At 39.4% G+C, this 16552-nt stretch overlaps 1 protein-coding gene across 2 annotated transcripts in view; it reads right to left on the reverse strand.

Moving 5' to 3' along the window:
* Window positions 1-14078, reverse strand: part of cpne5b (copine Vb) — a 138826-nt gene extending 124748 nt beyond the window's left edge. For both annotated transcript variants that reach the window (XM_061042039.1, XM_061042038.1), the window contains exon 1: window positions 13252-14078. In XM_061042039.1, the coding sequence (XP_060898022.1) occupies window positions 13252-13370 (119 nt within the window). In that variant the 5' untranslated portion in view covers window positions 13371-14078. The remainder of the gene's footprint in view (window positions 1-13251) is intronic.
* Window positions 14079-16552: the final 2474 nt, after the last annotated feature.

Consider the following 16552-nt stretch of genomic DNA (forward strand, 5'->3'; position numbering starts at 1 on the left):
GACTTTGTCTGCATGAATCCCCTCATTTTAAAGGGAAAACTGAGGGAATGGTATTTTTAGGCTGCTGGAGATCTACTATCAGATATTATTTCTTGGCATGAAACAGATTTACTCACACAGATACTGTATCTGTTTCCCCCACATACTGTGTGTATTTGTGGTAAGCTTTATACTGAGTATCGCCTGCAGAGATGTGGCCTCTTAACTGGTTTGTCAGGAGCTTCAGATGAAAAGCTGGATGAATCCAATAATGTGATGAAATAATAAGACTCATGAGTGTCTGATGACAATCCCTCTTTAAGTGTATTTTTTTTAAATGCTAATCAGAGAGCAGAAACTGGTGAGTCACAGAACCTGGTCTGATGTTAATAATGGCTCTACCAAATTAGACAGACTATTTGACTGACCCATGATTCCCTGCTAGCAGATCAAATATGTCCTCACCTGGGGGAAGCATAAGAAACAAAGATCCTGGTTATCAAGTGGCATTCAAACAAACTGTAGTGTTGTTGTTGTTGTTGTTGTTGTTGTTGGTTTTTTCATTTCTACTGTGTATAGATTAAGGCCTGAGAATGTTATCATGAACATTGGAGCTGCTGCCCAACCTTTGGGCTGTAAATAGAGCTGACAAATGAAGCCTTTTTATGACCTTAAACAAATTATTTTAAATTAACTTCTCAGAAAAATGAACACTTGGACACAACTTGGACATAAATCAGCAAGATAAGAACATACTATAATTACATCACAATAAAACTGGCTGAAACATAACTGATTGCACAGTGATTTGAAGGAGCCAATGGTAACATTTTGATGCCAAACTAAAATATCTAAAAAAAATAAAAATAAAAAAAGGAAATTGTAAAGCTCAACTGACAAAAAGAAAAATAGCTTATTTTAAGTTAGGCCTTTTTGGATGGCAGATTTAAAAATGTACAGCCAAAATGTACAAACTATAAATCACTATTATGAAAAGTGTCCTTTTTGAAGAATCAATAACAACAGTATTTGGGAAAGAGTTACTCAAATATTAGAGGAAGTGTTCTGGAGTGGAAAATAATTTAAACTTCATGCATGTTTCTCCTTGAAAGTATTTGGTACACAGAGAGAATAAAGGAGTTTGTTTAAGTGACCATCAGGAGCAGAGGAGTTTTAGGGAGCCAAAGTCAAATTTATCAGTGAAATACTGTGGAAATGGATTCTCTGTTTTCTCCTCAGAGTGAGGACAACATTTTAAAGAATGTTTCTTCTTAGTAATAGTCTTAACGACTAACTTTAACATAATAACTAGCAAATCAACTTCAGCAGTAACTTGCGTCTAAGGCCAAATATTAGCATGTAATAAAATGTGAGCTACAGACTCATACAAGAAACAAAAACCTTGTGCCTAAACTAAATCAATCAATCTTTATTTTACAGCACCTTTCATACAAATCAAATGTGCTCAAAGTGCTTTACAGCGACTGAAAAACAAGAAGAAACATAAAATAGTGACAAAACAGGGTAGAAATAAAAATGGATTTAGAAGTAGAGACCAACACACACCAATATAGGAATTTAAAAAAATGTAGATAAAACAATGAAAAAAAAGAAGCTCTGTCTGTTTTATAAGAATGGGATTTTTTTTTTTAAAGGATTCATTTATAGGCTTTTATGTCTTTATTCAGATAGGTCTAAAACCGTGGAGAGAAAGAAGCATATGAACCCGGAGCAACCGTAACCACATTTAGCAGAGGCATGTTGCTGTTAACCTAGCACTGCTAACATTTGACCACGCCCATCTAACCAATCTGACTGTTTTCTGACAGTTTTCTGACCTTTAGACTTGTCAGTTAATCTATATTTAATTTGCGTTTCACCAACTAGGAGTTAGTAGTATAGTTTTTAAACAGACTGAAATGAATATTGATTTCTCTCTATGAACTTAAACCTCACCCGACCATCAGCATTAAGATTGATTTTGCCTACATGGTTACTGTATTTTCATTGACTGAAACCACCACTGCAGGGTAGGTGTCAGATGAAGTGATCAACAGCACACTGCAGAAAGATTTTGCTTTTCTTTTCCCCATTTTACAAAGTATTTATTTTACTTCTGTAAGTTAAGTTACAAACATGATGTTACAAAGGTAATGCAAGTTACATCTTGTTTGTTACCCATTAAATTAAAGGGATACTTCACCCATTTGCATTAATCTTTGTATCATTAGAAACCTGGTAGTATTTTTGAATGGTCGTGCATCCCGCCCTCATTTTCCCCTGAGATGGGAAATCTTTGTATTTCTGAGTCTGTAAAGGAGCTTCCAGTGATGCAAAATGGCGATAATTGCGTCACTGGAAGCTGTTGTTGTTAGCGGGGTGAAACTACAACGCTAGTTCCTCATATTTTCGATCACTGAAGCTACAGACCAATCACAGATCAGTGGGTGGGAACTCACTCCCAGAAACGAAACTTAACGTCCGCCATATTGCTTGGAAGCTATGCTAACATGGAGAAATCTGATTAATGGCCAAAAAATATAAATATAGAGCCAAGACGGCTGCTGCGGCCGCCGGGGCCGCCACTGGCTGCTGGGGCCGCTAGCGCTGGCCGCCGGGGCGGTGAGGACGAGGCCGACTCGAGCTGGGGCGGACTGGTAGTGTCGGTGCTCTCACTGTTTGCCTATGGACACAGACATAGAGTCTGTTTTCTCTCTGAATCACTTGAGGAAATGGTCTCATGTGTTGAAGTAAATATGTCTATAAATGTTTTTATTACTATATTTCTACTGCTATACTGTATATTTTAGAGAAACTTAGAGAATTTCCCTCTGGGATTAATAAAGTATTTCTGATTTTGATTCTGAACTAGAGGACCTTAGTGGGAGTGGCCTGCTGTACTGTGCATTCTGGGATTTGGTGTCTTTCATCCACATGAGCCAAAAAGACACTTTCTGTCTTTTCACGGCCAAGAAGGCACCAACTTCAAAATGTATTTCACATTTCTACTACATATATGACCCAATGTCAATACAGATTCATGTTCAACGGGTGAAGTATCCCTTTAAGTCCACAATGACTGCTTCTGCACACACAGGACATGAACACTGCTCTTCTAAGTGAAGGTCTTGTGTTGTATTCAGTCCTTTCTGCCAGACTCTTTTCTACTCTGACTTTGTAGCTTCCTATTAACAGGAGAGAGCATGCACGGAATCTCTTTTCAGGTATTTGGGACAGCGAGAATGGGAGATTTTTGTTCAGGTGGCACTCCATTTTCACAGTCCTTCAGCGATAAATTTGACTTTGTCTTCCCATGGTTCCTCTGCTCTCTCCAGTGAGCCGGCGAGCCTGTCAGCCAGAGAGCACAGATCAAAAGCCGTGTTTCAGCCTCTCAGCCACTAAAGCCAGCGTGACAGTGAACCATCATTAACACACACAGAGAGCACTCCCCTTCTTCCTTTGGACTTAACTTCACTTATGTTCAGCCGCTGTCCATTGCAGCCCTAACCAGGGCTCGTTTTCTTTTTCAGGAGATTCTCTCACTCGGGGCGTATAGGAGCTGAAAGCTACAAGCCTGTGTGTGTGTGGAGAGAAGGATTTGACGGCTACAGGAATAAGACAGTTAACACTCAGCTGCAGAGCTGACAGAGCTGATTATATTCATTCCTGTGTTAAGATGCTGACATCTGAACAGTGCTGCTGTCAGGGCTGTGGGGGATTATTGGGTGTTGGGTGACGGATAAAAATCGGCCTCTTTGTAGTATCATGGTAATGAGCAAAGAATGAAAAAATTAGGTTAAAGTAGAGGTGATGAAATTCTCTTTTTTCATTAATATAAAAGAAGGCTGTAAGGGAAAATATAGCTTTAAAGTGGGACGCGAGCTCTGGACATGAACACATTTATAATCTTTTCAGCAGCCTACAGTCCACTTTATTGATTCACTGAAAGCATTAGTCACTTTCTATCCATCAGTGTACACCAAACTCTGAAAAGAAGGCATTTAAACAGAGAAGAAAGCTGCATTTAAAAGGTGAAAGATAGTAAACGGTGCTCAGAAATGATGTCTGCTGTCAACAATGCACTCATCCGAGGTGTCTGTAAGTAAGTAACAGGGTCGAAAAATCATTGATCGGGGCTTGCCAGGTCAGGAAGAAGAGTGCTTCTTGTTGTTAAGACATTCAAATATCTCAGTTCCACACGAATACACAGATACACAATGTGCTCTCTGCAGATCTATGCAAAAATAAACAGAAGTACCTGTTGTAAGCAGAAACAACAACAATGATTCATATTTAATGTGTGCTGCCTCTAAGTCCCCCCAAATGAGCTTAAAACTGTCATAAAACACCCACAAGTGACCACGCAGCTGTCTACTGACTTTTTGCAAACAGTAGAGGTGGAAGAGAAAAGGTTGTGAGCTGCTATCACCAGATTTTGTGTAATGGTCCTTATGAGGCTGCAGGGCTGTGTAGGAGATGGTCAGAGTTAGAGAGACAGAGGGAGAGAGTTAGAGAGAGAGTTAGAGAGAGAGTTAGAGAGAGAGAGAGAGAGAGAGAGAGAGAGTTAGAGAGTCAGAGAGTTAGAGACAGAGAGAGTTAGAGAGAGAGAGAGAGGGAGAGAGAGAGAGTTAGAGACAGAGAGAGTTAAAGAGAGAGAGAGAGAGAGAGAGAGAGAGTTAGAGAGAGAGAGAGAGAGAGAGTTAGAGAGTTAGAGAGAGAGTTAGAGAGAGAGAGAGTTAGAGAGTTAGAGAGAGAGAGAGTTAGAGAGAGAGAGAGAGACAGAGAGAGAGAGAGACAGAGAGAGAAAGAGAGCGAGAGTTAGAGAGAGAGTTAGAGAGACAGAGACAGAGAGAGAGAGAATAGAATAGAATAGAATTACTTTATTGATCCCAAACTGGGAAATTGTGGCGTGATTGAGACAGAGAGAGAGAGAGAGTTAGAGAGAGAGTGCAGCAGAGTCATCAGCGCTGCAGGTTTTAGAGAGCCCAGTCTGTGGTGATACTCTACTTTAATAACACTGCAGCTTATACTGAATAGAACTGTATGAAGGGAAAGGAAGAAGGAACAAGACCTGTGTGGCCTAAATAATAATGTGTGTGCGTGTGTGTGTGTGTGTGTGTGTGTGTGTGTGTGTGTGTTTAGCCCAGTAGAGGCAGCAGTGCGAAGTCCCCTATGGTTGCACAAAGCTTAGAGCCAAACATTACATCATCTCTGTCTCTCTTTAAACATTGCATGTTTAAAGTTTTCAGTCGTATATTACTCAGATTTCTCCATAGATGTAAAACAGTTTTTTTACTTTGGTCTTGCCTGATTGAGGGATTTCTATTTTAGAACTGCCTCTCTGCTGGTTCTCTTTTTTTCTTCTTCTGTGGTCTGGTTTTTTTTTCCTTGCATTTATCTCCTTTCCAAAACGTGAAACAGCTGAAATAGCATAAATTCTGATGTATTAATGGAATAATGAAGCACTGTAAAATGAGGCTTCAGAACTTTGTGTAAAACTCTTTACATAACTTGTGCATTAGTCTCAGAGTTTTTAGACACGAGTGTACTCCTACATGCTACTAAAACCCCTCCCCTTAACAGTGAACAACACATTATATTACGCAACAATAATTATCAAACCGTTACTATGTATTTCACAAAAATATCCTAACTCGTATCCCAAAACATGTCTGCTCAGAACACGTTGTTTCTGTGTCTGTAGCGTTAACGGCACTGTAAAAAAAAGTCCGTAAAAAATACGGTAACAAACTGTCGAATGGCAACAGGAAAAGACCGTAAAATCTAAAAAGTTTTACACCGTGGTAAAAACATAGAATTACCGTCAATCAATAAACGGTACAAAAATGTCATTTTTACAGTCATAATATGTTGAAAACACACATTTTTACCGTAAAAATGTAAGGAAATTGTCAATTTAATGAGAAAATTCCATAAAGTCATAAACATGTAATAACTAAACTAACTTAAATAGGCCTATATGATAAATTGTTTGCCTTAAAAGTTGGTTTCAAGAGAGAACTTGAATTTTAAAATGATATATGTGAGCTGTGTCTGACCACGCCCCCTAACGGTAAGGGCTTGGGCTTTCTGGGGTTTTCTTGGACGATGCCTAATTGTTTGCAGTGAGAAGGGAGACTCAGAGGGCAGAACTAAACACCTAGCTATGGGAGTGAGCCACCTGGGGGGAGGGGTTAAAGCCCCTTTTTCGATGTCACAAATCTCCAAATGGACTGTTTGAGCACACCTTTTCTGAAAGGTGGAGAAGGCAAAAGAGGGAGAGGATGGACTTATCTCATAATTGGAACATAGTAAAGTGTATTTTGTATACAATATGTGACCTTTAGAGAGTTTAGAGGCTATCATATAAGGCTGTAGGAGAGAGTGACAGGCACACAGATACAGATAAACATGGGGAATATGAAGCTAACAAAGAGAAATTGACATTTTTTAAGAACAAAAGGTATTTGCTTAGTATTGAGGATAAAAAAGGTTGGTGTATTAACAATCACAATAGTTATACTTTCTATAGCATGAGGTGTTACGAGTTGATTATGTTTCTTAGGTTATGCATTAAGTTAAGTCAATAAATAAGTTTTGGTTTAAACACAGAACACAGACACTGGTCTGCTAAAGCAAAGTCTGGCGTTTTGTTTATGTTCTGTATTTCTTCTCTTACCCCCTTCTTACTGCAGTACTTATTTTCACTGTAACTTGAGGGCTGAAATCATCAGGGCTTTCTCTTTTTAAATTAAAATATCCTTTTAGTTGATGAAGATTAGAGCTAACCTAAATAAGACTCATATAAGAGTCTAATGTTTAATTTCTTAAATACATTTGATACAGGCCCCAGTGTGTAGCTGTTTGTGTCACTTCATTCAAGTAGTTCCTTTCCCTCCAGAACTTGGATTTATATCATTCTTTCTTCTTCTAATTTATTGCTTCTGCTCACATTTTATGGAAATGTTGCATCACATAAATGACTGAGACAGCAGCTCCTGTGCTTCTGCTGATAGTCAAACTAAATCACTTAGAGCTGAATTCTAACATTTCTCTCACTTTGTCATGTTGGTGTCTCTCTTAACACATCCGCCTCATATTTGCATTTCTTAACAAATTAATTTCCCCGTTCTCCAGTTACCATACAATGATGAGCATGCCCACACCCATATGTTCCTCATCGCAGTCTGTCTTTGTTTATCTCCTCCTCTGCGTCCACACTTTCTCTCTCTCTCTCTATATTTTTCTCTCCACAATTACTTTCCAGCTAAAGTCAGTTACACTGTCTGACATGAAACAGTGTGCCCAGTCTGTTGTGCTACAAATTTCCTGGCAGCATGTAAGTGTGTGACAGCTGGAGGGTGGGGGGGGGGGGCACAGAGAGAGGTTTATATCCTGGTGATTCTGGTGAGGGTCATCTGCAAGAAAATAATGGTTTTGTTTGCAAACCTGCAGCTTGCGTTTTATATCCCACATTCTTTATGTTGTTAAAAGGCTTTGATGAATTTAGCTTTGCAGTCTCTACATATTCACACCGAAATCTAGAGAGAGGTGATGTGAAAGAGCGAGGGAAATCCGAGCGATGATGAATCGTGTCGTTGCATCACCCGAGGAGCTTTTTCCACACTGTGTGACACGCTTTCATATCTGTCCCAGATCTGTGCAGGAATTACCGGATGCTAAAAAAAATGGCTTCCTATTAGCACAAATGCGTTTGCAAAAGGCAGACTATCCAGACATTAAGAAAAGAAATGTAACCTCAGCGACATATGCAACGCCTGCCCTGCACTTTGGAAAAAAGCTTAGAAATCTAACTGTTAGGGGGCTTTGGATTTACTTCAGCAATAGGAACATTAAATCAAGACCACCAGCCAACCAATTAGAGTCAAATTCAGTAGCTGCAACATCAATCTTCACCTTGTTCACCTTAGAGGTGTCACTATCAAGGAATGGACAATCCATTAAGGTTTAATTGGTTCCTCATGCTTTGAGGTTAGTCAATAGGACCTTTGACCCTTGGCTATAATACCTCTCCCCTTTTGACTTCTATTTGCTTCCCATCAGTCATCTCCACACACACACACACACACACACACACACACACACACACACACACACACACACACACACACACACACACACACACACACACACACACACACACACACACACACACACACACAGGTGTAGGTCAAGATCCATTCAGTACTTGCTTGTAAAACCTGCATGATACCTAGATAGGACTCTTTAAATACCAAATCACCCAGAACAGTTATGAATAATTGGCCTAAAATAAGGTCCCTGCTACCATTTAGCAATAGTTTCTAATGTTGCCATTTAATGTAGGAAAATCCCTTCCAGTAGCCTTGGAGTACTTGAGCATATGCCTTGTTAACCTTTCATTTGAATCTGGACTGTAGGTTCATCGTTAACCTAATGTGTGCTCTCCAATATTATCATTACATCCAAGTCACAGAGCAGCTGGTTTCCAGGGAAACCCAAAAGGACAGTCCAACTTTATAATAACCATCCAAATAATGTTGATAGACGCTCTACACATTATTTATGAACCATTTACAGAGTATTATAATCTCCAGTTCCAACTTTAAAATAACCATCCAGAAAATGATTGCAGATGGTTTATAAACCAATTATTAATCATTGATAAAGTATTAATTATCTATCTAAAACATATTTATAGATGCTTTACAAAGTATCAGTAAGGGATTATAATCTTCAGTTCCAACTTTATAATAACCATCTTAATAATGTTAAAAGATGCTTTATAAAATATTTACAAACCATGAACAAATATCTGGTCCATGTGTCTCTGTAATGTTTATAGATGTTTTATAAACCATCTCTTAAAGGTTTATAAATCATTTGGTCATCATTAACAAACACTTCATAAAGTGTATGAAATGTTATAATGTGAACATCAATAAACTGTTAACATAACATAAATTATAGCATTACAAATCATTAGCAAACATTATTAACTATCATTTCATTGTTTATTAACAGTAAATAACTATTAACTAATGGTTAATTAACTATCTATTTACCCTTATTTAGCCTTTATAGATGATGATTATTATAAAGTGTTACCACATAAATACCTAATGTAAGTGCTGTGAGTGCTTTTTGGGTTTGTTCAAAGATCTCTGTAAATGTATTTTACAGAAAAACCTGTGATGACCACTGTGACTTACATGTATTGATAACGCATGAGAATCCCAACCTGGGACTGGGAAAAATGATTATTGGCTTTAAGAAATCTCTATTTAAGTGGCTTATTTATGTGGCTTTCTGGCTTCAGGACACAGAAAACACAGCTTCCAGTTCTGCCAGGTTAGCTCATTGCTTATCACTGATCCTCCACTGACTGACCTACTCTTCAATCCCAGATAGTCAGACAGTCCCAGCTGAGCAGATAAGGCTGGTAAAAGGCTATGAGGCCACTTTAGGCTACACTTCTTCTAATCTTTATTATGTTTGAATTGACTGCACAGTTACACAGTGGAGCATGTATGGGCCCAAGGATTTACACCCCCCTGCTCTCCTGTCCACATCTATATTATACCTTAACCCATTTTTTCATTTCTCCCCAGGAACACCTGTCATTTACTGACAAGCCATGTGGGAGTGTAAAACGGAAAATAAGAAAAAGCTACAAGTTGTTGTTTGGCTTCAAAAGCACTTGCTGTGTTAAGCTTTCCCGTGAAACAAATGCACTGGACACAAAACATTAAACAGAGAGAGAAATGTGAACATGGCAACACACACATCCCAGTGTTTTTTTTCTACTGCAAAATAGAAAGATCATGAAGAAAGTTACGTGACTTTTGACATAAGCATTAAACCATGTTCAAAAGAAGAATATCTCCATAGGAATGAAACCATGTTTTCCACTTCCTACCAGCAGTTCATAGACTATAAACATAATAATTGTAGCAATCTTGAAATCACTAAATGTTTTTACTGCCTTTGGGAGCCTCGAGTTTAGCATTTTTGCCACCATGCCCCTTGTTGGTTTTCTTGCGAAAGAAGTGAACCATATTTGCAGAAGAGGTTGATGCTGGAGAGGAGCAAGGGGGTTGGGCAAGTGCCAAGATATTAACATTTATATTATTTTTATGTGAATGAGCTACCTTACCTTTGTGTTTCCTACAGAGTGAGATTCTGTCTGTGGTGGTCGTTGACTACAGCTGTTTATTGATCAGACTCAAGAGGATAAGCCAGTTCAAAGTGTAGCGGACTCATCAAGGCTGGCCGACATGGATCTCTGGTGAAGGAGCAATGGGTGAATGACATTTACCAAGTAACTTTAATGAACCATTCTTCTTGTCATCACCGTCCCTGTAATCTCTCCAGGGAAAAGTCAGCACCACTCTGACTTGAGTTTACATGGCCAACAAACAAGTCAAGGTTTGATGAATGAGATAATGAGCTGTGGGAGGAGAGTGCAGGATACCGGCTACTAGTGCCAAAATATAAATGAACCAATGCAAGGATTTCAATCACCTGAAAGGATAGTGCATGGGCTTTTGGGATGGCTAGTTAGTGCCATAAACCACACAGAGAGACTTATTGTTTGTTGGATTTTTGAATATGTAAAAACACACCAATAACCCAGATATGGAGGAGTACTTTAAAAATTCAGCCCCCAGACAGTTGTCATGAAAAGATAACAGGACCAACACTGTTGTATGAAACAGGTTGTAAATGTGTTTACTTCTTCTGCAGATTGAGTATTTTTAATATGGGGACTGGGGCCAACCTCAAGTGGCCAGTCTCTTCCCAGTTTGCTTCTTTTTTTCAGCCCTGGAGATTGGTGCTTGCATCAAATCTTTCAGTATTCTACCCTTCCAAACCAATTCCTATAATTTCTCCCCTTTTTTTCCACAGATCCCAATACCACCCACCCCTCCTCATTTGTCATCCGTCCTGATAATAATACGTTGTCAAAGCAGGGGGATGTAGCCTGTAATAAGAGGTATACAAGATGACAAAGGAAGAAAAGAGACGAAGACCCACCGGGGGGGGGGGGGGGGTTCTTCCGTTCAATAGGAATCTGACTCACACAACATCTGTACACAGGATTTAGAGGATTTGTGAGGCCTTGAAGAGTTACTTGAAGTGTTGAGTGTAACAGGAAGGATTAGACTGTTGCTTTAGACTGCCTCAAACAGAAAACTACTAAACATTTATTCCAGTTAGAATTTGAGTGTGGAGTGACTGGACCTTCTGTATAGATCAGTTTGTCTTTAAATCTCATTAGGCTGCAACCCATCCCCACTTCAGTCAGCTTGTTTTGAAAATATCATATATTCCATACTGATAACATCAAACCCACATTTTATCGAATGTTTGAATCTTGCAAAAATAAAATGTGCGAACACACACAGACACCCACACACACACACACACACAGACACCCACACACACAAACACCCACACACACAGACACCCACACACACACACACACACACACACACACACACACACACACCCACACACACACACACAGACACCCACACACACAAACACCCACACACACACACACACACACACACACACACACACACACACACACACACACACACACAAACACACACACACACACACACACACACACAGACACCCACACACACAAACACACACACACACACACACACACACACACACACACACACACACACACACACACACACACACACACACACACACACACACATTGCCACGCACCCCACACAAAGTGCAGTGAAACAGCAGGAGAAACATCGACCCTCCCCATTCGGTTAATCATTTCCTCTTCCCCAAACTCCTCATCTCTCTTTTAGGAGGCATCTGCATTAATACTACCTTTCTACACTGTGTTTGCACAGATACACACACACACACACACACACACACACGCACACACACACACAAACTCAAGTCAGAGTAAAATGTTCATAAAAGCAGGGGGGGTGTAAAAAATAGGATTCATCATTAACATGAATGGAGCTTAATTGCACATCAGTGTGGCATGTTTTCGCAATCGCCTCATTGCTACAGGCTGAAACATAATATCCAGAACAGCACTTTTCTCTCCTATTTTACCTCCAGATTGGTGCCCCAGCCATCGCACCATTTTCCACACTTCACAAACAAGCAAACAGTTGTTCATTCAGAATTTTTAAACACACTCATTTCTTGCCCGGGTCTATTTTTTTTCTTTTTCTCTGAGCTGGGAGAAGTGGCAGCGAGCTTCTGCTCTGAACGTCAGAAAGCGCATCAATAATGCAAACACAGCTTGTTATAGCTCAAACTCACTCTGCTCCAATGGCTCACCAACCTAAAACCCAACATCAAAGAGCAGAAAGATGTTTCTGTGTGTGTGTGTGTGTGTGTGTGTGTGTGTGTGTGTGTGCATGCCAGCACTGACGGTATGTCTGAGAGGCAGAGGCGTTGAAAGCACTGACTTTAGAACCTCTCCTAATGGGAAGGGGAGTGATTGATTATTGTCAATGAAACAAGCGCTACAGGGAGATTCATTTAGTGAAAGCAGTTTATTTGTGTGAGAAGCAAGTAAAACTTTTCTCTGAATAATGACAAAAAAACACTTCTAATATCGAGGTCAAGGACAGGAGCTTTGTGTGAATGGGATGTGGACCTTTGAATCTTTAACAACCAGCGCTTTAAAGAATTCAGGAGAGGAGAGTGAGAGGCTTTTCTGTGCTATGTCAGCGAACAGGTTGCAAAGTAGGCTGTGTGCTCAATATGCTGTATAATCATCAATGACACACACCTTACAAATACATAGAACATTAATGTCTTTGTGATAAGAGCTCATGGCCAGTGGTGCTCATAGGTTTTTTTTCTCTCTTGGATCTCTGTCAACTCTAGATGTTTAACGTCGAAATACATGAATTATTGTCAAATGTGACGTTTCGCTCTTGATTGGGAAAAGAAGGAAACTGCTTCAGAAAGAGTTAATTATAGAAATGCACACAAATCAGTAAAATTATTTTAAAAAGGGGTCTTGCAAAAAAAATACTCAAGAAACCATTCGTTATAAAAACGAATCTGTCACCCTGCAGATGTAGCCTCGTCTACCTGTTACGATAAGTAAGGATAAGTTTCTCCATTTATTTTGGATCACCCTCAGTGAGCAGTGCTAACTCCATCACACAGAAAGGGTGGGGCCCCGTTACAACTTTTCCCACCATGCAGTCTCCTCGCGGATAACTTTCCCGGTCATCAGCTCTGCGGCACGTTTCCACTCACCTGCACGACACGGTGATTTCCACTTTGGTGGCGGGGATGTTTCCGGTGATCGGGTCGAAGTCGTACACCGATGACATGTCTTCGAGCTTGTCCACAACGTCTCCCTCCATGAGCTCCATCGTCAGGTCTTGGAGTGGCTCGGGTCTGATCCGGGAGCCGCACAGCCTGGTCCTGACAGCGCGCGCCGAATCTCCGGAGACTCGAGAGACCAGATCGGAGACCAGACGGCCTCCGGGGTGACCGGGAGAGGAAGCCACTTCACAGATGTTGAAGCTGGAGAGGAGGGGGGAGCACTCTCCAACTGTCCATTCAACGTAATTTTTTTTTTTTAAAAAGGAGAAGATAAAAACAAAAACCAGGACAGGATGTGAGAGGACTGTTGCGCGTCACATGGATAGGTTGACTCCTCTCCGCGCTTTGTCTTCAGTCTGAGCGCACAGCAGAGCGTGTGAAGAGAAGAGGCTGGATACTCTCTAACACACCCATCCTCCTCCCACACAGAATCACTCTCAAGTGCTGAAACACCCTGTCCGTGCCCCGCTGCTGCAGCTGCTTCTGCTGTCAGTCTGCAACAGCCTCTGCGCTTAAAACTGCCATTGTGCGCTCTAGTCAAGTGGTCATTTAATAACACACTGATGCTGCTTTATATTTGAGACTTTATATTACATTCAGTCGAATAATGAAGCATGAAATCGTTTCAACAATTTACTTAAAGCTATCAAAGTGCACTTTTGTCTGAAGTTGTCCTAAACTCGGTCATCTAGATCCCACCAGTGGTTCAAAGGATACATAAAGGGGGTTCAAGAAACATGTTGGGGGGAATCATATTGTTTTCATCACTGCCCCCTGACTGTTAAATAACAGCCTGTCATCAGTTATCACTTAAACTTCTGTCACCTTACTCTTAGAAATTCCCCTGTTAAAAAAAACGGTAAACAACTGGCAGTAGGGTAGCCAGGAAGTTCCTGTAAAATTAACGGTATATTGCTGTTGCTGAAATTTACAGTTTTCTACCGTTTTTGTAAATACAGCAAAAAGCTGTGATTTTAAATGTTAACAGGAAAATACTGTTGGAAGGATTAACTGTTTAATACTGTTTATTTACACTTCTTCACGAGAGGTATATTTGCAGATTTTTACTGTGAATTGTAAATACTACACCTAGCTATAGATTAATTTCCTTCTATCAAAATGGACACAATATATTTATTTTCTAGTGATTTGATAAATGATTCCTTGCATGTCAGGTTATAAAACACCAAGTTTTAAAATAATAAATAAAAATTACCTTTAAAATTGCAACTTAAAATGTTAAGACAAATAATAAAACTTGAAACTGTCTTCTCAAACCACATCTGTCTTTATTGAAACTGTGACAAAAACAAAGAAAATACATAAGAACATGAAGGTTAAATAGGCAAAACAATCTCTCACAAATATTTACATTAAGAAGTTTAGCAAAGGTAATTTCCAATGTATAAAAAGTGCATAAAACAGTTTTGGTAGATACATTTTAAACAGAGACGTGAAAACAAATTATGTTATAGTTCCATAACTGAATGAACAACCTGTCCTCTGAGGGAAACTGGGTCCCTGGACCTGCACCGCCCTCTGATTTCTCCTTCCAGACTGAAACTGCCACAAGGATTCTGTAAAGGGAAAAAACAACATTAGAACAAACTCCAGCTGAACAGTGAACATTATCATATCGACAATCCTTTCCAAATATTCTCCATATACAAAGAAGTAAAGTAAAAGTCTGAAGTAGAACTAGTATGAATAAAAATAAGTCCTGGAATTACTTTAAGTACATGAATTCAGGATGTATGGCAGCAGCTTTATGTGTTAATATTGCCTAGTAGACCCAGCTAATCATCATTTCTAATTCAATATTTCATCAATAGTCAGTGTCAGTTGAAGCTGAAACAAAGAAAAAGTGACTGTTGATGTTAGCTAACCTTACCATTCTAGTACCACCAGGCAAGCAAGTCAAGTTCATTATAGCCCACTTAGTTAACCACATTACAAGAAAATGTTTTGTTTTTTGTCCCATTTAGCAACTGTTCAGATCTGTATTTCAAGCTAATGTTAGCTGGCAAAGAATTTACTCACTGCGTGTGTGTCTGTCTGCAGTGTTTCTGTATAATTTCCAAATCTAGCTAACGTTAATCTTACAAATGACTTCAATCTTAGTAAGTGATGGGTTTTCCCAATTCTAACTAGCAAAGCAGTAAGGCACTCACCTTAATTGTCAGGATGGAGATGGATGACAATCTGACAAAGCAAACTCCACTGTCCTTTCAACCATGTGGTCTCAACTTCTTTTTCCCAAAATGCATTGCAAAAACTACGGTAAATTACCGCTTTGTTTCCTTCAAGCAATAATACAGTAAAATATTGTTATAAACCGTTATAATACAGTAATGTCCTGTATTTAAACATAACAGGATCATACTGTTGAAATTTCCTTGTAAATTTACAGCAATTTCTTAGAGTGAAGGACTCTCCAGTGGGAGGAACTTCGTAGCTGTGCAAAAGCAGGATTTATCTCTTCGCTGATCTCGTTCTGTATATCTAAAATTAATGTTTTCTATTAAAAATGTCCTCCTTTTTTATTTATTTATGTCTAATGTACAACAGACAATTAAACTTTAGCATGGAAACAAAGAGGCTGTATTACATCGCCTCATATACCCTGTGGCAGGTTAACAGACATAAATAACTAATTACATATAATCAACCTTCTCTCCGATTGTCTGGTTTGCTCTTGTGTATGAAAAGGGCATATCAATACTAGTTTCAGTTTGTTTCATTATCAGCTCTTAAGTCCTCACAGGAGCTTTAAGTTACAAAGAGTTACAGAACAGAAGAGCAGCCTTGGAAGAGGGGATTTCAGCACCACAGCCATGGACAGCTCCCACAAGATAGCAGTGAAAATTCAGTCTGGAAAAAAAGCAAAAACCAGTCGACATGTGTTCTGAATTTTTTGTAGCCTTTATTACAAATCGTTCAACTTGGAGAGTTGGAGATTAAAGTTCCCATTCTGCCATTTTTCTGTGTTGGAGAGGGCATGATTTTTTAAGAATTGTGAGTTAGCAATTAAAACGTGTTCAAGCAGGCTGATATAAAATCAATATTAATTATAGAGGAGGGAATAGCATGGAGATTTAATGGCCGCCATCCATCATTAGCCTGTTGTGTGCGGCTAAAACCAGCTCTGTAAACCATGTTGTAATAAATATGCTAAACTGGTGTTGCCCCCTGCCAAGAAATTGATGGCTTTGTCATTTTTTGGATAACT

This window comes from Labrus mixtus, chromosome 7 (assembly GCF_963584025.1).
Source record: "Labrus mixtus chromosome 7, fLabMix1.1, whole genome shotgun sequence".
In the NCBI taxonomy this organism is placed as follows: Eukaryota; Metazoa; Chordata; class Actinopteri; order Labriformes; family Labridae; genus Labrus; species Labrus mixtus.